Source organism: Triturus cristatus, chromosome 6 (assembly GCF_964204655.1).
Source record: "Triturus cristatus chromosome 6, aTriCri1.1, whole genome shotgun sequence".
NCBI classification, from domain to species: domain Eukaryota; kingdom Metazoa; phylum Chordata; class Amphibia; order Caudata; family Salamandridae; genus Triturus; species Triturus cristatus.
In genome coordinates this window covers 283,629,515-283,655,989 of record NC_140589.1, presented here as the reverse complement: position 1 = coordinate 283,655,989, position 26,475 = coordinate 283,629,515, and the positions used below count along the sequence as shown (strand labels likewise).

The following is a 26,475-nucleotide window of genomic DNA, read 5'->3' as shown; positions in this document are numbered from 1 at the left end:
AAGCCATTAGAAGCAATAATGCATCAGTTCAAATGGCGTGCACATAGGAAATGTGAGGGCTAAACTGAGGTTCCACTGCAGCATGAAGGGTTCTGGAAGAACATTGCGACTTAGACCCCCTCAGGAAATGTTTAACAGGTGATTTGCAAGAGATCGCTAATCTGATCAACATAAAAAGGCCAAAAGGGCTAGCATATAGTCAACTGCAAGGCTGTGTTGAGACAGTGTCAAAAAGAAAACAACATCTGAAATAATGGGTCTCACACCAAGCCACAAATTTCTCCCCACATCCAAAATACATACATTTTATTGAAGGATGTCCAGCTGCATTTTGGTAGGTGTAGGGCGATTATACTTGGGAGCAGGATCCCTTCTTGTTCCCGATATAGGAAGTCCTCCTGAAAGGGTAGCCAGATAGGACGGCAAGTACTCAGACCTGAAATCTCTAAATACTATACCCTCGTAGCCCAGTCAGGGGCTATCAAGACAACTGGCATGGCCTGTCAAGAATTCCCCCAGAACTCTAGGCAGGGAAGGCAATGGTGGAAACCATGTCCCAGGACGGGCAGAAACTTTTTCCCAGTGACATCCCTCGAGGGACTCCAGTATGCAATAATTTTAGCACTGTGCATTCATGGCAGTGATGAACAGAGCAAGAGCATGCCCCACTGTTCGAAGATGCTTTGTGCCAATTCGGGATGAAGATGCCATTCATGGTCTGCCTAACAACGCTAGCGGAGTTCGTATACACCGGTGTTCAGAAATCCTGCTATGCGGCTGGTCACCAGGAAAATCTTCTGCTGATCTAGTCACATTCAGAGGTGCGGTGCTTCCTGGCACAGGATCCAGAACACTACTCGGCCTATGCTGCAGTACCCTGGGTAGGCTGTGTTGTCTGAGAAGACCTACACAAGTATCCCCCGGATGGGTGGCAGGAACGCTTTCAGAGCTAGCTGGATGGCACGAACCTCCAACAGGCTGATGTTGAGATGACAATCTGATTGAACCAGAGTCCTCTGATCTTCACCTCTCCCAAATAGCACCCAATCTCATTTTCACAAGTCATGTTGGCATACATCTGCCAAATCAAAAGGTCTGGGACCATCACCCAGGAGATCAGAAATGTATTAGACAGTCGGCCCCAATGTGAATTGCACTGAATCAGGAGGCTTCACTGTGGGATTTGCATTTGTGATCTGGTTAGGAGCCGAAGAAGCCTCAGAACCATCACAACTGAAATACAGGACTCACTGCGACGACAACGTCGTTGACCTCGTCGACGGAACTGGCGTCAACAGATCCATCAGCAAAGATGATTTTCTCATTGACGGTAAAACCTTAGTTGACAATGTCGTCGTCGATGCGGATGCGGTCGATGGCGGGGTGCTTTTCTGCGGAAGTGGTACAGACCTCGTTGTCGCTGCAGACATCAACAGTGGCATGGAGGTCTTCGTCGAAGGCAATGAAAGAGTAGACAATATTGGGGCGTTGAGGACCGCCATTGATGAAGTTCGCGCCGTCAACTGTCACGACGACAGGAGAGTAGTTGTCATTGAAGTTGCAGGCGTCGATGGTGACACTGACACCAAGAGAGATCTGTGACTATATTTATGCCTAGGAGGCCCTGAAGAGGTGGCAGACTCCAGTTAGTCTTAGAGGTTCCAGAATGACTAGCTCTGAGGAAACTTTGGAATCTTTCTCCTTTTTATGAGCTTTTTTGGTCTGACAGGAGGTTTTAGGGCGTTTCTTGACCTCCTCAGACTTACCCTCAGACGTCCTGGGTCTCTTATGAGATTTAGATGAAGTGTTGTTCTCCTCATCAGAAGATGTTCTCTGCGTCTTCTTCAGCTACAATAGAAGTCTGCCTTCTCTATCGCTCAGAGTTTTGGATGAGAAAGTGCAGCAGATTTTGCACTGTTTTGCCTCATGATGACGATAGAGGCAATAGATGCAATCCTTGTGCGGATCAACATGAACTCTCTTCTTCCCACAGGACTTACAACGGCAAAATCGTCCTTTCCTGTCAGACATTATAAATATCCAGAAGGAAATACAACTTATCTGTGAGAAATATGAAAGAACTGAGCAGAGCTCAGGGAGACTCCCTTCACACACGATGTGCGGTGAAAATCTGAGGGATTCAGCCTCTCTTGGGAATGTTTTAGAGGGTGCAGGTTACTGATTGGTTCTACCTCAACTTTGGTCCTTTTTAGAAAAGGAGGTAGATAGGCTATTAAATGCATGGTCATCACCATTATAGTCTATGGAGGTTTTCTACCACTGCTTTATTTATATTACTGTGGGTCTCTCACTTCAACGACGGGGAATGATTCAAGCATGTGAATCTATGAAAGATACCCCAATACTGGATAACATATAGTTTTAGGTGGGGACATCATTCCCTAGCGTACTGGAATTCGATTTAGAAGCTGTCTGAAGACTGTTAAAATTTGGAGAGGAACTCCAGATCTGCACCAGGAGTGAAAAGGTTGAAGTCAGCAAGCAGGGGTGGAGCTAATATGCAGCTTCGCTCTGGTACTTTCGGGGGGTATTGAAACAATGCAGAGCCAAAAGGTGCCACCTAGCGGAGCCAAGGAGCACTGCTAAAGAAAAGTTTCAGGCTTCAGTCTGGAATCCGTGGAGGTGAGGAATCTGCAGTTAGAAGTATCGATCAGAAATTCTTGTTATGGATGTGGGCAATCAGTGTACAAACGTCTCTGTGAGAAAACATCTGAGTTAGTCATATATTGCTAAGACGATATACACAGAACAAATTTTGTTAGGCGATGTATGCTATACCATGAAAGGAATGTTGCACAGGCAATTACAGAACAAGTGATCATGTACGGATAACATAGTGAGGACACCAATTCCTCTCGGCTGGGGGTCGGGCAAAGAAAAGAGAGGGAAGAGAGGAAATAATGGAAGCAGTAAAGGGCCAGCCTAGGATGGAGAAAGGAGTGAAAGGACTGCAAACTGGGGGATGGAGGAGAAAAGAGGGAGAAGGAAACAGAGGTGAAAGAGTGAAGCAGAGTTGAAAGGAGACAAGAGCAATAGGAGAGGAGGGAGAAGAATGAAAAACCTGTTTTCACAGAGTAGAATCTGGGTTTTTCACAATTGTCATTATAAATAGAATTACAACCATACCTGCCATTCTTCTATTTTCTGGTTGTATTTAACAGTGCGCCCTTCTTCAACATTAATGTAGTCTGCAACAGGTTTGATATTCTTTTCAATTTCATTGACCTAAGCAAGGAATGACACCAAAACACTATAACTAACAATTTATTCATGCAGTTTTCAAGAATTTTAAAAAACTAGCAGAGTGCAGGGCTCAAAAAATCATAAAATTGTTATTAGATCTGCAGGTCTAGTAACTTGAAAATCTACTCGACCCAACTGTAAAGCACTTGACCTCTGGATTGAAAAGACGAGCAAATGTGACAAGTTAACAAGATTTAAAGGCATTTTTATTGCTCATTCCCTTTGTGAATAAAGGTGCCTTTAAATCTTGTTATCGTTTCACATTTGCACAGCTTTCAGAGACAAAGGTCAGAGGTCAGTTTGTCTTCCTACTCGCCAGAAAGGGCGGGTAAGACCTAAAAATAGCTCGTCCTACTTAAATATGGCTAACAAATGTGAGCGGGGGAGTTGTTTTTCTGAGCCCTGGAGTAGACAGAAAATGTTTTTCCTTGCAAACACAGTTTTACGAAACACTGAAACTTACACCATTATAAGAACTGCTCAGATTTGAAGCACAGGTGAATGGCAAAATGTTATGTGCATGCCCTTATGCTACCCTACTATGAAGTTAGAGGATGCTGGAGCACTAGGGGCAACATGCAATGCCATAAAATCGGTAGAGGGGGTTGATTGAAATAGTATTCATTATGTAGATCTAAATAACCATCAGGAAAGGTGAGAGAGTTGAATATTTGTCACTCAAATATGCTGTGATCTGTAAATCTTAAATTATTGCAAGAAACATCATACCAACCAGAAAAGGAGGATGTTGTGCTACCTTTGTAATAATGACTAGTGAAGCCTTCGCACTCACGTCGGATAGGAAACAGTTGCAAAAGCTATATAGTAGGGACCAAAGCAAACCGTTCATAAGCAAAGGAGCTCCTCCAGGAAACAGGTGTATCAATTCTTTACAGGAAATGCTCTCACTTATTAGAAATAGTGCAGAATAAAAACTGTTGTATCGTGTAGGAAAGATTTAATTTTATTAAGGACACGGAGGCGAGGATTATGCTTTTCTCTCTTCGCTTTTATTAACAAGCAGCCTTTAATAAAAAACATCTACTTTAGTTTCTTTTTGAAAAAAGAGCGAAGTAATCATCTTTAAACTTCTTTTCTAAAAGAAAGCGCTTAAACTAAAAGTTCCATGAGTCCTTGGAGGAAGTCTCTAACCACATCCAATAGGAACACATATGTAGTCCAACGAGCAACCAATCAGGAGCCCCGATTGCCTGTTATAGTCCTTCTTTGACCGTGATCTTCCTCTTTTGTCACACGAGTAAGGCCTTCATCTATCTCTCACTGAGCCAACTTCGTGCCGTCTGCCCCTATGATCAAAGATCGGAGTTAGGGTTGGATCTATACTGCATGTACAGACATAATTCTTAAAGATCCGCTTGTAAACATCAACAATCCAGACTTAGAGCATACACATGTGCCTATGCTCTAGGGAGGGATTCAAAACAAGAGAACGCCTTCTCGCCGGTTGGGATAATCCTCGATTCTGTGTCCTTAATAGAATTGAAACTTTCCTACATGATAGTTAGGAACAATTTTCATTCTATGTCAGGACCGGGGCAAGGATTGTGTTGGTTCAAAGCCTGCTCACCACCAAATGAGCCATATCCAGCACCATCTTGAAGTAAAATCTCGTGAAGTAGAATTTGAGGACCAATCTGCAGCATTTATAATTTCCTCTAGTTTCTCTTCAAGCGAGAATACCTTAGAAACCATGGCTACTCAGGTGGAATGTGGCCCGAAGGCGGCTAGGTCGATACCTGTTTCCTGCATAGCCCATCGTGCAATGGTGGGAGAGGACACTTCTGCATGCGGTTTCCTCTGAGCAATATAGAGTTGTCTCTCACCTGTGCTCGTACGCCTTTAGCAAAACCAAAGAGGATGATGGACGGAGTGTTAAACATTGCAAGCACTCACCCCCAGTCAACTGATCTGGGTTTAATCCATCATCATTCTTTAGCTCACTCCGACACCCCAGTTCAGACATGGCCATATGCAAATCAGTCTGACCCTGTGCCTCATGGGAACAGTCCAGCATCCTCGTACGCCTTTAGACATTGAACCACACATACAGGATAGTCCTTGTATTGCATTTCGTCCTCCTGCAAACTGTGAATGACACCCCTGAGGGGGAAAAAGACCATACCCTTTATATTCAGGGCTCGGACATCTGATAGTCATCTGCAAGAGAATAAGCACAACAGCTTTGCCATTTTAGTAGAAAGCTCCTTTTGAGATAGGAACCTGTTCATTTGCCAAAATAAGGAAAAGATTCAGAACCTGGTAGTCATCCAAAAGCGCAGAGTATCTCGGGGCAGGAGGGATAGACAGTCTAATTCCCCTGTGGAGTCGACAAACAAGAGGGTGTTCCCCCCCACCGGCGCGCCGTCTACCGTACAGTGACTCACAGAAATGGCGGACCTAAAGGTGTTGATAGATCTATACGCCAACCCTTCAGTGGCCAACTCCGCTAAAAAATTCTAAAGGTGAATGACATCCACGACCACAGGATCCAAACCCCTTTGCAGACACCAACATGCCCAGCGGGTCCAAGCTGATTTGTACCGCTTGACCATGCTGTCTGCCCATGCCTTATAGAGGAGCTCTTCAACTTGGCTTGAAATCCCTGGAATCAACCATTGTCCCCTGTAATCCGCCATGCCATCAAGGGAAGAGAGCCCTTCAGTACTAACTGGTGGGGAAGCCGATCTGGATTGAGAAGGATGTGAGAGAACTGGGGGAGCTGTATTGGAAAATCCAGTAAAGTTCCAGTAAAACCGGAAACCACACAAGACCTCCAAATCAGAGTGACCAGGACCACTTCCGCCTGCTGGCGTCGGATCTGGGTCAATGCTCTAGCGATCATGGCGAAAGGGGCAGGGGGAAACGGGGGGGGGGCATATCCCTTCAAAACCACCCAATCCTGTAAGAAGGCATCCATCGCGGCTGCCACAGGATCCAGCCTCCTGCTGAAAAACCGGGGAACTGGTGGTCCAGCCGGGATGCAAACAGATCCACAGGAAATGGACCCCACATGGTCTGTAAGTGAGCAAAGAATCTAGTTTCCAGAGGCTGGGGTCTCGCAAGTAACGGGAGTGCCAATACACCACCTGGTAGTCCTGGCTCGGTAGGTAATCCGCTGTGACCGAGACCTAATTGTCTAGGCAATATTATCAAAAACTGGTCGCTAGGTCCGAAAGTACTCTGGACCGTGTGCCCCCAAGATGGTTGATGTATCCTATTTCCAACACATTGTTGATCTTGAGCAATACACATGAATGGGCTCATCCAACAACGGACTGCAAATGATACTGCCAGGAGCTTCAAACAGCTGATGTGCATTTTCTATTTCTGGGGAGACCATGACCCCCCCACCCCCATTGAAAACTCGCCCCAACGTGCACCCCCATCTGGATCTGCTGGCGTCTGACTCTACGATGAGGTCCGGTGCAGATCAAAAGATTGCCCTCCCATTCCAGGACTCCATGTGAGAGAGTCACCATGAAATTTTGATTCGCACCTTGTCCGTAAGGTTGACATTCTGAGAATACGTAAGAAGCTGGCGCAGGTGCGATGCTTTCAGACGTTGCAAGGCCTGATACTGCAATGGGCCAGATCGGCTTCCCCACCATAAAGGCCTGAATGGAGGAAGACAGCAGCCCGACTAGGCGGGCAATATGGTGCAGGGAAGTCTGAGGCTTTGCTAAAGTGTGTCATAATTAGTGTTGAATCTTGGCAAACTTTTGTGATGGCAGGCTGAGCGTGTCAGTCAAAGAGTTGATCGTGAACCCCAAAAATGTCACGGTCTGAGATTGAGTCAGAGGGGATTTCTCCTGGTTTATTACAAATCCTAAACCCTCTATGAGGTCTATGGCTGCTTGCAGTTGGATCAACAGTTGCTGGGGACATTGGGCCATGAAGAGCATGTTGTCTAAGTAGACGATGAGCCGGATGCCGACCGCTCGAAGGTGCTCCACCCTTGGTTTAAGAACAGTGGAGAAGCACCAAGGAGAGGAGGACAGTCGAAAAGGCAGACTTGAAAATTCGAACGCCTGCTGATGCCAAAGGAACTGAAGGAAACACTGGTGTGGTTGCAAAATGGGGACCACCCAATACACGTCATTAAGGTCGAGACGATCCATCCAATCAGATGGTCGCAGGACATCCCTTAGGAGGGAAATACCCTCCATCTTGAAGTGCCTGTATAACAGCCACTCGTTGAATTCCTGCAAATTTAGTACTGGACATTGACCCCATCTGCCTTGTCCACATGAAAAATATTTGACAAATGCGTGGAGATGGATTAAAGTTGGTTGGATAGCTCGTTTGTTTAACAGAGCTTGAACCTCTGTGTCCATCAACACTTCTTCTGTCGCAGAAAACTGAAACTGGCCGGGTCTGGACTCTTGGAAGGGGGTCTCTCTCTCTCTGTGTCTCTCTCTCTCTGTGTCTCTCACTCACTCACTCAGGGCTCCGGCAGGCACAGCACCCGATGAGCACTGGAATTTGTCAGTTTCGTAACCGACTGGAAACACGTGCCTGATAGTGAAGCTGCCAGAGTCAAAGTGCTATCTGGTGGCAGGCGGACAGCACCACGGCACTTTAATTGATGGCCGCGAGGAAGCGTAAAGACGCCCCTGCGTCCCGAGACGTTTCTAGCAACGCTTGCTGCGAGAAAAGGAAAACACATAGGCATCCGTAGCAATAAGCAATCAAAACAGTTCGATGGCATTCACAATACACCTAACAGCAGAAAGAAGGAAAAAACTCGACATAACTGCAGGCTGCGAGTAGCAAAGAAAGAGGAAGATCACGGTCAACGAAGGACTATAACAGGCAATCGGGGCTCCGGATTGGTTGCTCCTGTGAACTACAGATGTGCTACTATTGGTTGAGGTGGGAATCTTCTTCCAAGGATTCATGAAACTTTTACTTTAAATGCTTTCTTTTAGAAAAGAAGTTTAAAGATGTTTTTTATGAAAGGCTGCTAGTTAATAAAAGCGAAGAGAGAAAAGCATAATCCTCGCCTCCGGTCCTGACATAGAATTGCTTTTACACACAGGGAGCTGCATGTTAGCAGCTCCCCAAGTGTAAAAACAATGCCGGCTTCTGCAGGAGGCGGAGAGCCAGCAGGGACTTCATCCCCCAACTAGTAGTGCTGCAGGAGGTGCGTTTGCATAGTGGTGGAGAAATGGGCATGGCCATCGAAAACCTCTCAGCAATCCTGCTGTGTGAGACTTACTAGAGGTAGCAGGAGGGGTAGTTGGACCCAAGGGCATCCTTGGACGCCAAATATCCCTCATGTTACCTCCAATAAGTCCCACACAGAGGATGGCTAAGAGGCCTTCAGAGGCCACGCTTTCCTTTCTCCACCTCTCTGAAAACGTGGCTCCTAGCGCAATACTAGTTGAGGGATTAATTGTACTTTACTCCAGAGGGACCTTGGGGGTCAAGAAGCCCTCCTGGTACCTTCTTTAAGTCCTACACAGCAGGATTCCTGAGAGCTTGTCTGAGGCACCGCCACTTTTCTCCACCACTCTGCAAACGCGACTACTACTTAAAAAAAACATAGAAATTCACTGAAAAAAACAAAGGTTACAGGGACGTTATAGTTCAGCTCAGGTTTCACTCGTACAAAACCAGTGAAATGTAGCAGTTATAGTTAGTGAGCTAACTATAACTCATGCCCCCGCAATGCCCCGATTATGACCTAACATATTACATCACTCATGGCATGGTCAGGGACATCACTGATGACATAATCCACAGAATCTGACGCACCGACTCACACCCCTTTATAACCTTTCATACACCCATTCCAACTTCCACACCACCATTCGCAAACCCATTTACACTCCCATAACAGTACTTACACAGCCACTCACTCACCCATACAGCCACTGACATATCCACTCATACACCCGTACAGCCACTCAGTCAGTCACCCATAGAGCTACTCCCACACCTACGCACTCACCCAGTCAATCACACAGCCACTTACTCACCCAGTCAATCACACAGCTACTTACTCACCCAGTTACACACACATCCACGTTTCTACTCATACAGATACTAACACATACTCACTCACCTATACAGTTACTGATACAAGCACACACTCGCCCATACAGCCACTCTCCATTGCACTCACTCACCCACAGTCACTAATTTATCCCATCACTCACCTATACTGCCTTTCACATATCCAGTTACTCACCCATATACCAATAACACATCGACTCACTCACCTACCCACACAGCCATACACACACCCACCCACACAGCCACTGACTCACCTACTCATCCATAGGCAGTCACACACCTCCTCACCCACCCACACAGACACCCATACAAGTACTTAGACAACCAATCAGTTACCCATACAGCCACTCAGGAATCCACTCACACACCCATACAGCCACTTAGACATCAACTGACAGACTGAAACAGATTCACACAACCAGTTACTCACCCATACATTCACTGAGACACCTAATCAGTCACTTATACAGCCAGTCATGCACCCACATAATGATCCATACAGGCATTTCTACACCCACTGATTCACCAATACACCTTTTTATATATATTTAACACTCATAACAACCCTTTTAAAAATACTCAGTCACGGACCATGTCATGAGTGATGCAATATGTGAGGTCATAAGCAGTGCATTGCAGGGGCACGAGTTATAGTTAGCTCACTAACTATAACAGCTGAATTTCACCCGTTTTGCACGAGTGAAACCGGAGGGGAGGGGAGAGGAGTGGTATGTATGCATGTATGCATGCATGCGCGTGTGTGTGTGTGTGTTCGTTCCCCGCTCTACCTCCTCTCAACGCCGGTGCCAGCAGCAGTTGCAGCTCCGCTAATCACGTTTTCTACTCACATGAAATCCAGAAGATCTCAGATAATACCCAGCGGCACACCAAAGGACCAGCACAATAAAGACATGTTATTGTGTTACACAAACAGAACAACACGTTTCGGCAAAGCCTTTATCAAGTTGACGACCTGTGCCCAACTTTCCATAGAAATACAGGTCAGTGTTCATAGAAAGTGAAGAAACATTGCACATGTTAAGATAATACAAAATAATCGTACATTGAAAACCTATAATAGCAATAATTGCCTCGTGAAGGGATTCAATCACATTTCATCTTGGGGAAATATATTAATTCATTGCTTATGAATTTAGAAAAATATATATGTATATACATGTCGTAAAATGTGTTAATACGTAATTCAAGCCAACAAAAACATTCATTTCCCTTTCCTTCTTTTTACCTTGATTCAATTCATTAAGGAAATCATTTTATTTATTATCAATTCAGGGAAAATTGCCCTAATACGATAAAAATAATTATACTAAAATGATAATTCTATTGTAGGTAATGTACCACAACCTAATCGTCAATGCTTGTAACTATTAAGTGCAAGTGCCAAATTATTGCATGATAACATATTACGTATATAAGACAATATATCAGACTTTGTAACATTTCATACTGAGCAATTTCCCAGGTTAAACAAAAACTTATTTCAACTTCACAATTACTGCTTTTCCAGCCTCTTTGTAATTCATTAGCAAAAACCTATTCAAATGTATTGATATGCATCATTAGTTTGGCAATGTACTTTCTAACTGAATATATTCGTGGGCATAAGTCAATGACTGTTAATGATATGGTGAATAAGAAGAAATATACAAAATTAATAATAAATACACATAGTGAATATAGCAAATATGTGAACAAATATACTAATAACGAAAAAATGTATTTGATAGGAGTAGATGTGGGTGTCACCAGAACCCAATTCTAGGAGGATATAATCCACTAAGCTAGGCCTAGCCTTGTGGAAGAAATCTAATTTATTTAATAAATAATTGGTCTATATACTGACAGAATTATTCCTATATGGGAGATGTCAACCCACTCCTTCTATCCCATAAAAAAGTGAATAATTGATTGCTATTGATACACTGCCTGTTGTAACCAATGCCCATACACTGTATTCCGCTTGTACAGGTGCCTATTAAGTGTCATGACTGCTGCTTTGTTGTGCTTTTGACTTCAATAAAATGTTATTTAAAAAAAAAAAAAGTGAATAATTAAAATGATTATAGCCATTCTACATTCAAAAATAGAGAGCTAAGAAAAGTAAGGCTCCAATAATAATGTTTCTAGCCTATATGGGTAGCAAGTATGAAATATTACAAAGTCGGATATATTGTCTTATATACGTAATATGTTATCATGCAATAATTTGGCACTTGCACTTAATTGTTACAAGCATTGACGAATAGGTTGTGGTACATTACCTACAATAGAATTATCATTTTACTATAATTATTTTTATCGTATTAGGGCAATTTTCCCTTAATTTATTATAAATAAAATGATTTCCTTAATGAATTGAATCACGGTAAAAAGAAGGAAAAGGAAATTAATGTTTTTGTCGGCTTGAATTACGTATTGACAAATTTTACGACATTTATATACATATATATTTTTTCTAAATTCATAAGCAATGAATTAATATATTTCCCCAAGGTGAAATGTGATTGAATCCCTTCACGAGGCAATTATTGCTATTATAGGTTTTCAATGTATGATTATTTTGTATCATCTTAATGTGTGCAATGTTTCTTCACTTTCTATGAACACGGACCTGTATTTCTATGGAAAGTTGGGCACAGGTCGTCAACTTCATAAAGGCTTCGCCGAAACGCGTTGTTCTGTTTGTGTAACACAATAAAATGTCTTTATTGTGCTGGTCCTTTGGTGTGCCGCTGGATATTATCTGGGATCTCCTGGATTTCTTCCGAGTAGAAGAAAGACAGGAAGAAAGACAGGAAGAAAGAAAGACAGGAAGAAAGACAGACAGACAGGAAGAAAGACAGACAGACAGGAAGAAAGACAGACAGACAGGAAGAAAGACAGACAGACAGGAAGACAGACAGACAGGAAGACAGACAGAAAGACAGAAAGACAGACAGACAGAAAGACAGAAAGACAGACAGACAGGAAGAAAGACAGACAGGCAGACAGGAAGAAAGACAGACAGGAAGACAGACAGGAAGACAGACAGGAAGACAGACAGGAAGACAGACAGGAAGACAGACAGGAAGACAGACAGGAAGACAGACAGGAAGACAGACAGGAAGACAGACAGGAAGACAGACAGGAAGACAGACAGACAGACAGACAGGAAGACAGACAGGAAGACAGACAGACAGGAAGACAGACAGACAGGAAGAAAGACAGACAGACAGACAGGAAGAAAGACAGACAGGAAGACAGACAGACAGAGAAACACACACACACACACACACAAACACACACACTGCTCCCGTAAGTGCTGGTATTATTGTCTATACCTTGTAGCTGATATATATATATATATCTATATATATATATATATATATTATCTACTGGCGGTCGCCAGTAGATAGTTATAGTTAGGACCGTGTTTCCATAGGAAATCCGCAACATTCTATTTGGAATAACTTTTGCGTCGATTGACGAATCCTCGCGAAATTTTCAAAATAGGTGGGGCGCTCCGCTCCGCTCCTTCCCTGAAAGTCTCGGGGGGATTCGTCAAGCGGGGGCTGAGAAAAAGGGGGGGGTCCCAAAACGCGTTTTCCCCATGCATTTTCCCATAGGACCTTTAGTCCGCGCTACAGCCCGAACGGCTGAACAGAAAACCTTGAAATTTGGCAGAGAGGTAGTCCTCAGGTCAGGGATGTGCCTTTTGCAGGTCTGGTGTAAATCTGTTCAGTATTTTCTGAGAAAATAGCATTTAAAAGCATATATATATATATCTATAGGCGCGCACCGTGCGCGTACGGTAAGCGCACCCTGCCGTGCACGAGCGCAATTCTGATTGGTTGTTAGATCTTAGTAAACATTCGAATCAGTCGAAACCAGGAAGTGTCGGCCGCCATTTTGTCTCTCGCAGTCCGAGGGAGGTGAAAAATAAAGGTGGAGAACATGAAAAGGGGGCGGGTGGACAGTTCCTGACCCCCTAGCCATTGTCAGGGGGTCCCCAAAGGACCCCCAAGGGCCATAAATGTTTTTAATATTTTTACGAAAAATCGCGGAGTGCGCTTACCGTGCGCTCACGGTAGAAACGTGAAAATTACGCGAACGGCGTAACGTGGGCGCGCGGTCCGCAAAGCGCACCGCGCGCCCACAGAGCGTGCACTGTGAAGAACCTTAAAAAAAAAAAAAAATAATTAAATAATAATTACATAACTTAGCATTTAAAAAACCGTACAAATTCACTGAAAAAACCATAGGTTTCACACACGTTATAGTTAGGAATTAGCATTTAAAAAACCTTGCAAATTCACTTAAAAAACCATAGGTTTCACACATGTTATAGTTAGCTGGACATTTCCCTCATAAAAAACCAATGAAATTCCCCCGTTATAGTTAGTAAAGGGAACTATAACTCCCGCGACCGCAATCCTCTGCTGATGACGTCAGATATTACATCACTGTATTTAGACACTTATTTACCCATGTCGTCTTCCATTAATCTTTAGCTATACATATATTACAAATATTTTTTTTTCAGAAAGACACATATGTCATCAGTGATGTAATATCTGACGTCATCAGCAGAGGATTGCGGTCGCGCGAGTTATAGTTCCCTTTACTAACTATAACGGGGGAATTTCATTGGTTTTTTTACGAGGGAAATGTCCAGCTAACTATAACATGTGTGAAACCTATGGTTTTTTAAGTGAAAAAAAATAAAATATATATATATATATATATATATATATATATATATATATATATATATATATAGCCTACTGGCGGTCGCCAGTAGGTAGTTAGTTAGGACCCCTTTTCCATAGGAAAACCTCAACATTCTATTTTGAATAACTTTGGCGCCGGTCGATGAATCCTCGCGAATTTCTCAAAATAGGTGGGGCGCTACGCTCCGCTCCTACCCTGAAAGTCTCGGGGGGATTCGTCAAGCGGGGGCTGAGATAAAAGGGGGGTCCCAAAACGCGTTTTTCCCATGCATTTTTCCATAGGACCTTTAGAACGAGCTACAGCCCGAACGGCTGAACAGAATTACTAGAAATTTGGCAGAGAGGTAGTCCCTAGGTCAAGGAAGTGCCTTTTGTAGGTTTGGTGTAAATCTGTTCAGTAGATTCTGAGAAAATAGCCTTTAAATCAATATATATATCTGAGCCCGCTTACGGTACGCTTACCGTACGCTTACCGTAAGCGTACGGTGGCGTGCGCGAGCGCGATTCTGATTGGCTCTTAGATCTTAGTAAACATTCGAATCGGCCGAAACCAGGAAGCGGCGGCCGCCATTTTGTCTCTCGCACTGAGTGTTGTTTATCAAACAAGATGGCCAAAAACATGTTACGGGGCTGTTTTGACAACTCCCTCCCACATAGTCATGTTGAGGGAGTCCCCAAACATCCCCCAATAGCAAAAACGGTTTTATTTTTTTTTCGGCAATTTCGCCGAGTACGCTTACCGTACGGTAAAAAAAAAAAAAAAAAAAAACACTATCCACACTTACCCCACCCCCTGTGCTTTTGGTGGCCGTAGGCCACCAAATGTACAGGGCTTATTAATATGTAAAAAAAACTAAATTTTGGCAACATGAAATTATAAAATCGAAATAAAAAAAACACTATCCACATTGACCCCACCCCCTGTGCTTTTGGTGGCCGAAGGCCACCAAATGTACAGGGCTTATTAAAGTTGATAAAAACCGTGCACGGAACGAACTGCGTTAAGTGGGCGCGCACGCCTCGAATGGCGTAAAGTAACTTAGCATTTAAAAAACCGTACAAATTCACTGAAAAAACCATAGGTTTCACACACGTTATAGTTAGGAATTAGCATTTAAAAAACCTTGCAAATTCACTGAAAAAACCATAGGTTTCACACATGTTATAGTTAGCGGAAATTTTACTGATAAAAAACCAGTGAAATTGCCCCGTTATAGTTAGTGCTGGCAACTATAACTCACGCGACCGCAATCTGTAATTTACCCTGTCCCCAAGACCCAAGTTATAGGGTTCTCTGCCTTTCTTCCTAAGTCTTTCTGTTTTCAGGCCTTGGCCACAAGCCTGAAAGTAATGAACATGTTCTAAGTTAATAAATAATTTTAACATATCACTAAGACTAAGCACGTTCCTCTGAAGTATTTGTGAAAAAGAACAGAAATCAGTACACAGAAGGGTTAAATGTCTGAAAAGTGTAAAGCAAACGATAAAAATCTTGAAAACTCACAAACCAATGTGATATTAGCCAACTAGCTCAAATAATCCAATCATCAACATTGTAAGAGTCTTAACAAAACAAAGAAGAACCATGAGAAGTGGGAATATAACAAGCCACATTATATTAAGAAAACACAGACTTAAAAATATGGACAAAAAATGAAATAATGTGCTGGGGGGGGGATAGCAGCAGTGAAAAGCCGGAAAATGTGGAGAGTGAATAGAGGGATGTGAGGCTTTCCGTGTGCAATGACCAAATTCAAAGAGAAGCGAGGGTATAAAAGCAACAGTAAACAATGCTGCATATTCACCTACAACCAAATGTCTGTTTAGAACATTGATTTGTCTTACAATGCATAGATTAGTCCAGCGATGCGTTAACCAATATATGTCAAGAAGGGCCAGATGTAAGCATGATTTTCAGCCTAAACACAGCTATGTAAAAGAGTTCGATTTAGATTGAGTGTATGAAAATTTACCACAACTGTCTACACTGAAAATGTAACCAAAATATGTGCAGAAGGGCCAGATCTAAGCCTGATTCTCAGCTTAAACACAACTATGATAAAGGGTTCAATTTAGTTTGAGTTTGTGTAAATTTACCTTAAGTGACTATATTGAGAATGTGACGCTGTTGCTGTAAACGTTTACTTTCTCCCTGTAAGCGTTATGTGGGGGGAGAAGGGAGGCAAAGAATTGCTACTGTTAGGTCTGTGAATATGCCTTATTACTCTAAAACTGCATATTTTAGTAGTAATCTGTATCTGGTATCCTGAACTGCATTTCAGTTAGTTACTTGAAGAGTGGGATAAAGTATAGATGGAATCCAAAAAGGAACTTTGATGGAACTATTAATAGGTTTGAAAGAAGGAACACTAAGGGAAAAATCTTCCATTACCTTTTTCTGATCAACTGTAAATGAAGAAATCAAACAAATAAACCAAACATTACCACAGCCCAAGCCATTTTATGTTTCAGTTCTTCAAGTTTGGTCTTCATTTCTCCCAAAGATGCTATACTTTTGAAGCGTTCTTCTTTCTCTAGACAATGCTTCCTAAGTTCTTGTAGCCTCTAGATTAGAAAACATCATGTTATATTTTAGAAACACTCAAACATTATTGCATTTAAAATAACCTTAATCTTTCAAAAGCTTCACAACTCATTTGTTCTGCCCAGTAAACATGTAAATGGTCAACAAGCTTTGAATAGTTTCACTTGTAGTGCATGTATGTGTTTAAATGAATTACTGATCTATATATAAAACCTCCAGATAAGATATTGCTAATCTATTAGACTTCAAATAGGCTTACAGGGGTAGACAACACTGATTCACCAACGTAAGTAAATAAAGAGCAACTAATTTGAGAATCAACATTAAAAAATGTGTTTCTCATTGTAGCACCAATTAAGTAAATTAAAGAGTACACTTGTATGTTCAAATTAAAATGTATATGTGGGGAAGACAGTGAACGGTCAAAATATTACACAAATAACCAGGATCAATTTCATAATCCAAGCTGATATTTAATTTTACAATGAAAAGAACACAATGAAAAGCAGTGCCAGGACAATTAATAATGGTACAAGATATCTTATTGAAATCTTTCACTATTTGTATTGAGGACAAGAAGTGTATGTACTGGAATGTATTCCATTACAACGGTGGGAGCTTGTGAAAGTTTCTCTTGACATCTGGAAAAATGCTCCTCCTAACAACCTAATAGTAGTACTTCTACTTTGAAAGGTATTGAATAAACAGATTGCTGTGTATAAATGGACTCTTCAGAATACACCTGACATCTTTAGCATCGTGCATAATAAGACAAGGAGCAAGAGATATGTTCTGAGTTTGGAGTCTTCTTAACAAAAGTAGACTAGCAATTCAACAAGGATGTTCCCTACATGGACTGTTGTGGACAAAATACTGGCTAGATGCACTGATGAGCATGCCATGGACAGGAGCTTTGTTGACAAAACAGTAGCTCTGGGAGAAGGTCTCAACAACGGTGAGGACACAGGTCTGTGGGTCAGGTCATAACGTTTCATCCCTTTATTGATAGATTAAAGTCAAGCTTCCATTTAGAGGACTTTACATTCCATATTTAACTGTCACAAACTTGAAGACCTATCACCAGTGTACTGCCTCTCATTCAGCTAATTAAACAACCTTCTTAATTCGTTCCTCAGCTATTTTCTAGAAACAGTTTGTCAATATTGCATCGTTTCAGTATGTGCTTCCAGTGCAAGCAATATATTTGCCAGTCATGAAGGGCAAAAGCAATTGCTTTCCATTCTGAATACAGAGGATATTTAAATATTTTAATCAGTGAAAGAGCCAATGCGGGCAAGACTACGGTTTACAGCCATGTTTTTAAGATCTACTAATTCCATCTTTATTCACTCTGGGTAACAAAGCTCTAGTACCCTGTTGGTGTCAAGGGCTTGTTGCAACTGTGCCTACACCTCATTAAGTAGCCCAGAAAAATACTCCCAAATGATGGTCTCGGTATTGAGAAAACACTTTTCTTTTTTAAATTAATTAGCTGTAAAAAGGAGGTATTTTTACTCTGCACATTGAGAAACCACTAATTGGTTTCTCTGTGCATGTGGTAACTTTAAAACCTAAAGAGAAGTTCTACAACTTATTATATGGGTGCATGTAAAGGTACAGCATTTGTCAGCTGAAGACGCAGAGGCTGCCTGTTCTTTGCAGGAGGAAGCTCAAGAAGACCCTAAGCAGAACTCCTTTTGCATGAACTGAAATGCCTGCCATTAGCCAGCCGGATAAGACAAGGGAGCAATGTGTATCGCATTGCAACCTAGGAAATCAGGAGCCATGACACAAAGATAAAAGATTAGGCAGTTGTGTGTCTGTTAGCCAGCAAAACAAAACCCACTAAGCCCAAACTTGTGAGGCTCCCAAGAGACACAACACAGTTGCACGTCTGACCACAAAGGGAAGTCCTTTACCAAACATGCTTGGTGAACGAGACTGCCCCACGCCCCAGCCCTTTACTAAACATGCTTGGTGAACAAGACTGCCCCACACCCCATGTTTTTTATTCTATAAAGGGATCAGAGTTAGTCAATTTCCTGGAACTTCCTCGGACGAAGTGACAAATTGTAAATCATCAGGAATTAGGTGTGATGAAGATTCTTTGCTGGAACTGGAAAGCGACTGACAAAGCCAACCTACACTCACTGTCAATTTTCCAGTTGAAGGCAATGACTTTGGTATCAACACCAAGATCTGAACTGGCAACTGAGAAGAGAGGTACCATATATTGGCACAGGCAGACTTTGAAGGCCCAGAAAAGTCTATCTATGACATGGAGACACAAGCCAGAAACACTTCCAATGAAACGCTGTAAGCTGTGAGCTATGCCTGCATGTACAAGGTGACTGACTCTTAATAAAACCCTTTCGCTTGACTGAAGAAAGGGGGCATCCTAGATCTGGAAGTCATACTGTGTGACTGGAGAGGGAAGAATCCTCCAGTGACCACTTGTGGGAAGTGTTCATTCATTTTCCTTGACTATCCATGCAGAATGAAGAAGCCATATGGAATGCAACGACGCTATGAAACACTATTACTGTGCAGTGACTGATCCAACTGATGTTGTTTTGGCAGTATTTGAATGATAAAATATTTTCTGATTTAACTTAATTACTGTGGAAGCTAAACTAAGAATTTCTTGACAGAAATGTTGTGCTGACAGTGTTAACCTTAAACACACATTTCCTGAAGCAGCCTTTTATCTCGGTCAGCAATACTAAGGGGTAGAAGAAGCGGTCTGACTAGCAGCTAAATTTGCACAGTGAATGGAGAATCTGCCCAACCGAGCAAACCAACAAACCATAATTCCAAAAGGCTTTACCCCTCCCCACATAAAAAGACCTCCAGAGTGTTCAGGTTATTCTAATTTAATATACATAGCCCATGCTTGATTTGTTTCATATTTCTGAATTCCTATTATGTGTTCATCTCTTATTATATCACAAGCTTTCAGTTTCCTTGCAGCCTATTTTAGCGTTCTGTCTAAGAGCCCTGGGTCATTTTTTGCTTTTCAATAATTTGCCGTCACCTCACCCACTTTTCTGGCTACTATTTTCAAGTTTCTACCCAGTTTCATTATGGTCCATTTACCCACAAAAACTGGCCTGTCCTACATGGACTTCCCCAAAAGGAACATTCTAGTTTCTTTTTCCAATGCTTGGCTTTGTTGTCCATGGCTGTGCTACTCATTCATAGGAATAAGAGACGCTCGTGAGGTGAGGAAAACCTTTGTTAACTTGCAGAGACACAATTCTTTGCCACAAAACACCTGGTTGCGTCATTTTATTCAGAGATCCTAACAGCCAATGCTATGAACAATAGCAGAGCCAGTCCTCAAAAACTACCTACTTAGTTTACTTTATAACACTTTAGTTGCCTGTCAATCATACTAAAAAAGTAAATACAAACCTACAAATTGATAGGACGCAAGTCAGATTCCGAGAGCAACTCCAATATCACAGGAAGCAAGACAGCCTATCACCACATAAACAGGAATGCACATCAGGAATTATATAAGATTATTCTGTACAACGAAAGTCTTCTAGAGAACTTGGTCAAAAGCATTTCCAATTAACCAACACTAAAGATTGGTAGGACCTGAAAGTTGCCAAAGCTATTGTAGTTTTGATTTGCGGAGTAGCGAGTATTAAAAGGTTAATTAAGTTTGTTGCGCATAAGTTTCTACAATTGTGTTCAACATATATGATACAATCATAAATAACCTGAACTGTGATTGTGCTGGAAGAGAGTGCCTTGGAGCAAGGTGACTGCCTTCCCCACAGTACCCTGGGGCATACGGAAAGTGGTATTGAGGTTACTATATCAGCTATGAAGATCTTAGAACCAGTCTAAAGTTTCCAGCGTAAGGTAAGACATACAGGAAAAATGAAATATGTTTCCCCTTTTAAGATTGCTTGAAGCTGAGGGGAGAATATTACAAATTCCGCTTCTGAATGTGTTTAAGCTGATCAAATTGCCATTTTCCTCCTTGCAAGCATCCAAGTAGAAACATCCATTCTAAGAGCAATGACAACCAGGAAATAGATACTGGGTTTTGGCAAATATAATATAATTGAGAGATTTAGCAGAGTCACCACTACTACCAATCTAGTTGGTATATGAATGGTAAAGAAGAAAGTATTAAAGTGACCAATTAGAAATCAACTGGTTTCCGAGTTTCTTACACACCTCCACTCCTTGTTCTATTTGATCATGCGTTCTTGCTTTAGTATCCATGATGTAAGAATAGTCCTCTTTCATCTGTTCAAGCTGAGTCGCTTTCATGAAAAACTAGAACCAAAGAAAGAAAAATCTTAGTGAGACTCAGCAAGGCATTCAAAAGGTTGATGGCAGATGTCTGTGAAACTGAACAAATTAAAACGACCCACAAATATAATGATTTTTATAGGGTAGAAAGCGGACTTCATATAGTATACCAAAAAAGACATATTGTGCAAAGAATCCAGGTATCCCTTATAATTGGACAGGGGTTTGCTCTAGCAATCCCAAGGTGCTCTCTTAGGAGGCAGTGTAATCAAGCATCCTTACCACAGAGGAATGTTAAACATCTGCAATACACACACAGTCAATAGATGGTACACACGACTCAAAAAGGAGATCTACACCAATTTATAAAAATAACATATCTTTATATCTATTTATGCACCAGAATCAATACGATCAGGTACGTACGTTTTGAGATAGAAAACTTTGCAGTCAAGAGTCGACACAGTGCAATTTTCAGAGGCGGCAATGTTATCCGATGGAGGAAAAAAAAATACTGCATGCAAGTTCCTTACAGCGACTTACGAGGCCAGTCTCTGGGACTTAAGGTGAGCATGGGGCAAAGTCCAATGCAGCATCAACAGGACACCTTGGGCGCCACTGGGGCGGCCAGGTGCGTGTATTAATAAATCCATCAATGGAATCAGAGTTGGCTTATTAATACAAGCGGTTTGATAACAAACATCTTTGGTTTCAGTGAAGCCATCATGTAGCTAGGAAATCAGTTTTCACCAGTGTCCAGCACAGTTACTTCAAATGGCATCCCTGGTCACTTGTCCTGCCAGTTATTGAACTGGCTAGCACAGAGGCATATATGCTCATGCAGATATGTTCACACAATCAGTATAGTGTACCCTGCCTTATTGCTGTAAGGCCTGCTTTAGGGGTGACATACATATACTTTATGCAGTGTCTGCAGGCATGGCACACAGGGCTGCGTTCCATGTTTTATTTTGACATTTGGATGCACTAAGACACACAGCCTGCAATGGCAGTCTTCATGAGTTAGGTGAGGAGTCTCTAAAGGGTGGCACAAAACATGCTGCAGCCCTCAGGAGACCCTCTTTGGTACCCATGTCCTAGGTGCCCGAGGTACCGTTTACTAGGGAATTTCAGAGGTGCCAAAAGTATTGGCAATTGGGGGGAACAAATGAACAGTTTTGGGAAAGAGATCTGGCACGGAGGACCTGGATAGCACTTCCAGTCAAAACTGCATCGAATACCAGGTAAAAAGTGGAGGTGACCATGTCTAAAGGGGGGCACTGTCCTACATACAGGTACTTGATGATCCCACTTCAGTTAACACCACCATCTCTATTCTCAATTATATCCATATGCGGAGAACTTTTGGGACAATAAAAACCCAACAACTTAAAGGTACACAGCTACAGCAATGACCCATATGAACTATTGATTTAATCTTACTTCTTTTCACCGTTCCCTGGTATTAGCTTTGTGTCAGCATCTGAATTTTAAATAAAACAGGACTTCCATAGGATAGTGATGCCTAGGTTGAATTCTCTTTTTTGTTTACAACAACACGGGCAGGAATCTCATATCCCCAGGCATTGGAACTCAGTTAACCGTATAGGAGGGTATTCCAATCCACTAAACAGTAAGCAATGATAACTTTAGGTCCACACAGCAAAATATTACAACAGATTTTAGGTACTTTGAAAAGGTTATCCTCTATGATGATGGAGTTAGCTCAGCTAATTTAAATGGGTATAAGGGCAAGGGAGCCAGGGTATTGGGTGGGAGCATGTGGTGTGAAGTATGCCTGACAAACTGACGTTCAGTAGCAGTGAAGGTTTGGCCAAGTTCTAAAAAGGTGGCAGGAATCAGCTGGCTCTTATATGCGTTCACAGAGGCTTCAGTGATGTCAAATGTGCATAAGGCAAAAATCGTGTCCTGCACACTGGGAAATTGATACCACCAGCCAGCTACTGAGCGCCGAACTGTGCGGAGAAGGAGTAGCTACATAAGAAGGGTCTCTAACTGTATCTCAGAGAAGATTGGAGGGAGAATGAAGCAGAGTTTAATTCAGCTTCCTGATGGCAATAGTCCCAAGGAGAGGGACACCGAGCACTTCTGCGTTAGACCGCTTCAAGCAAGGCTAAAGCATTCTTTCTTATTCCTGTTGCATCCCATGGGGTAATCTGAACTCCTTTTAAAGTTATGGGTCAAATTCTGCGCTTATAACAACGACTAGTGAGGAGCAGAACGTGGTGTGGGAATATACTTGAAAATCACACAAAGAAGAGGGATAAAAACAGATTGTGTGGAGACAAATAAGTGTGTGGGAGATACACCAAATTTGTAAAACTGCCCTCACACACAGCAAGCTGTGTCATGCTTCATCATAGGGTTGTTACTACACCTCCGCGCCAGCCAAACGCATGGAGGTGGAGCAATAAGGGAGGGGGAAAAGACAAATACAACATACAAAATAATGTGGAACCAACAGTGAGTTGAAAGTGCAGAACCAGTGACAAACAGTGATAAAAAACCAATACTGGGAAAACCTTGATCCAATTTTAATATTAGGTGCCCAGTATGGAGTTAAAAGGAACAAGAAACGTGGGTGATGGGTTTGGAGAGCTTATAATAAGATTCCAACCCCCCCCACTTTGCATAAATGTCGACATGTTTCAGCCAGCACTAAATAATAACCCGGCTTTCCTCAGGACTTCTCACCACTGTAGTTCCCAGTTGTAAAACCTTACTCCTCCCAATTTGGGAAATAAGAGGAAGAAACGCCTCAAGTGAGGTCTCTCGCCTTTTGAGAGGAACAGAGTTCATTAAGTTTATAAACTCGAAATGGCAGGGGGAGTGAGGACAGCCGCCCACATGCACTCTTGCTTTCTAGGGCCGCTATCCGCCACCGTAATTCGTGCCTCCTTCACCGCCGTGTAGAGGGAATATACTTACCTATAATGTGTGTGGAGAGCTCAAAAACTTTAGGCACTCCACTCCCTCAGTCCGGACAAAGGCCAAAAGACCCATAGGGGCAATTCTCGGCTGAAACATGTTGACCTGACCACTAGGTTCAATAAACATTTCTGTACAGTATAGGAGATCATTTTAACCTCGCACTACTGTCAACATCGAGACAGTCTCCCTCCTCGTGGAGGATGGTGGGTCACTTGGAGAACGGAACACCTATGTAACAGACCAAACCATGACACTATACACCATGCCAAATGAGTGGAGATAATATGCATACTGTGAATGTGTGGTTGAGGGTCTCCGAGGCCAATCTTCCTTGTAGCTCTGGTATATCAACATATGTGGTTCACACCACCCTTTTGTTTTTGTTTTTTTTTGTTTTTTTTAATTAAAATGGTCTCTGAAAGGGCCACACTTGCAGAAAACTGTCTTTTTGGTGTTTCCCACCCTCTCAAACTCACCTATTTGACGTTTTTCACTGTAGGTATGACAGAACACAATTTGTAACACTAAAAAACCCATATGAATTCTAATGAAGGCAACTGACAAGTCATGTCTTGCCTATTGACACATTAACTAGTACAACAATCTTACAGGCCACGTTTTTGCCATATTAATTTTAACTATGAGTGGACAGCATGTTATCGCTTCCTGCCCTGGTGTAAGAGTTGAGAGAAGACCTCTGTTCAAAGGTCAGAAGTGCAACTCACCTATTTTAGCAGGCAATAGATAAACTCTTATCCCTTGCGGCACTCGCTTGTTCCCCAAGCGAAACCTGCTCCAGTTACACTTGATTGTGGTTTTTGCACTTGTTAAAAATACTTGGGGGAGACCAGAACACCCAACATTATCTAACAACTCCAGAATAATTCTCATTCTATATTATGGAGGTGCTCAATATACTACGCTAGTGGAATAATCCTTAAACAATTGCATAAGCATAGGGGTCACTGCAAATTACTTTATATTCCGACAATCTACAGCAATTTATGAAAAAAACTTTCCACCGATTAGTCATTAAGTGCAAAGCATTGTAATCAAAATTCCATACAAAAATATTTTTCAAAACTATGTTTTTATCAGTACAGTGGAACTAGAAGAGTGATTATTGCTGCCAATGCACCCTTGCTGGGAAGCATGCTTGAGAAGAGTCTGCTCCACTCAGCTGAATATAGATGTTTGATCATATCTGAATTGTACTGAACTACAGCATTAAAAATATGTTAGTAGACATACTCCCAAACTATACTCCTAGCAACATCTTCACACTCATTTTAGCGTCTATTTCTCGTTTTTAGAGAAGGATATGAAACTGAATACGGCAAGAGAAATAAAACATTGAGACACCAAAATATGTCTGCTACATAAAACAGGCATTTGCAATGCAATAGGTCTCGCATTTTTGAGAGTCGTGTGTCACAGACTGTGCAAGTGACTCTACAGCCTGCCATTTCTAAATCTTTTGATTAATTCCTGAAATGTGGCAATCAAAATGTCATACGTCAAAAAGAGAAGTATTGGGTAAGGCAACTGTGAAGACGTTTCCAGGTAGCAGACATGAAATTGTGTCAGCAACGTAGATATTATGGGAACCTATGACACGTGGCAAACGGAACTGACTAGTAAACAAAACTGGACATGAGTGGCCAATGTAAGGTGTTGGATGTGTAAATGGTTGGATGCGTAGGTGGATGGGTGAGTATATGGCTAGGTGTATGGATGAATAGGTTGATCAACACATGGAGTGATGATCAAGTGTATTGATGAATGGATTGATAGGTGGAAAGATGAGTGACAAAGCAGATAAGTGCTTTGCTAGGTGGATGGATGAATGGCTAGGTGTTTAGATGAGTGACAAACCAAATGGGTGGATGAATGTGTAAGTAGATGGATAATTGAGTAGCTGAGGGCACAGGTAGATGGATGAGATTGTAGGTTGCATGAATATGTGGTTAAATGGCCAGATAGGCGAGTAGTTGGATGGAATAGTTATGTTAATATATTTTATATAGCACTCAATTACCCATGGGTGTTTTAGCGCTGCCTTGGAAAGGGCCAGCTTGGGTGTGAAGGGTCATGCATTGTGAACAGCAGTCACTGGCTGCTGTCTCCATTCAGAATATGCTTTGCTGGCAGTAGTGCATCAAAGCAAATGGACAGCCCTCCCTGGGCTTAGATATCAATAGTGCATCAGGTGCAGTGGCATAGGGACATAGGCAGGGGGGTCACCTGCACCAAAATTACGACTGTACATCACTACCTGAGGACAAACTGTTATGGTTGTTGTGAAAACAAGTACATTTAGGAAGGCAAAGATTCCTGGTAAGCAAACTGAAAGACACTTATTTGAATTTTAGTTTTTCTAACTTGTTTACAGTGTTTTTGGATTTACTTACAAATACATTTCAGAACACAAAGTAAAGAAACGTAAGAAATGCACACATCGAAAACGCAAAGTCTAACATTGTGTCAAGGTCAAGAGCTCGTCCCTCACACACGGGAGCAGAATGTCGCAAGTTCCCAATGCCTCTCCTAGCTCTCCCAGCGCCACGCTCTCTTTTAAATAAGCGAATACGCCAAGGAAATCCAGGGGGGCAAAGGGGATGGGACAGAGAAGAGACAGTCACTTTACGTCTTCTTCTTTCGTCTGTGTTGACG

General features: G+C 42.1%; 1 protein-coding gene across 3 annotated transcripts in view; it reads right to left on the bottom strand.

Moving 5' to 3' along the window:
- The window catches only part of SMC6 (structural maintenance of chromosomes 6), a 918,345-nt gene that overhangs the window by 773,714 nt on the left and 118,156 nt on the right, over nucleotides 1-26,475 (bottom strand). For all 3 annotated transcript variants that reach the window (XM_085610645.1, XM_085610644.1, XM_085610643.1), the window contains exons 8-10: nucleotides 20,773-20,874; nucleotides 16,479-16,598; nucleotides 3,148-3,246 (exon numbers count right to left, since the gene is read on the bottom strand). In XM_085610645.1, the coding sequence (XP_085466771.1) occupies nucleotides 3,148-3,246; nucleotides 16,479-16,598; nucleotides 20,773-20,874 (321 nt within the window). The remainder of the gene's footprint in view (nucleotides 1-3,147; nucleotides 3,247-16,478; nucleotides 16,599-20,772; nucleotides 20,875-26,475) is intronic.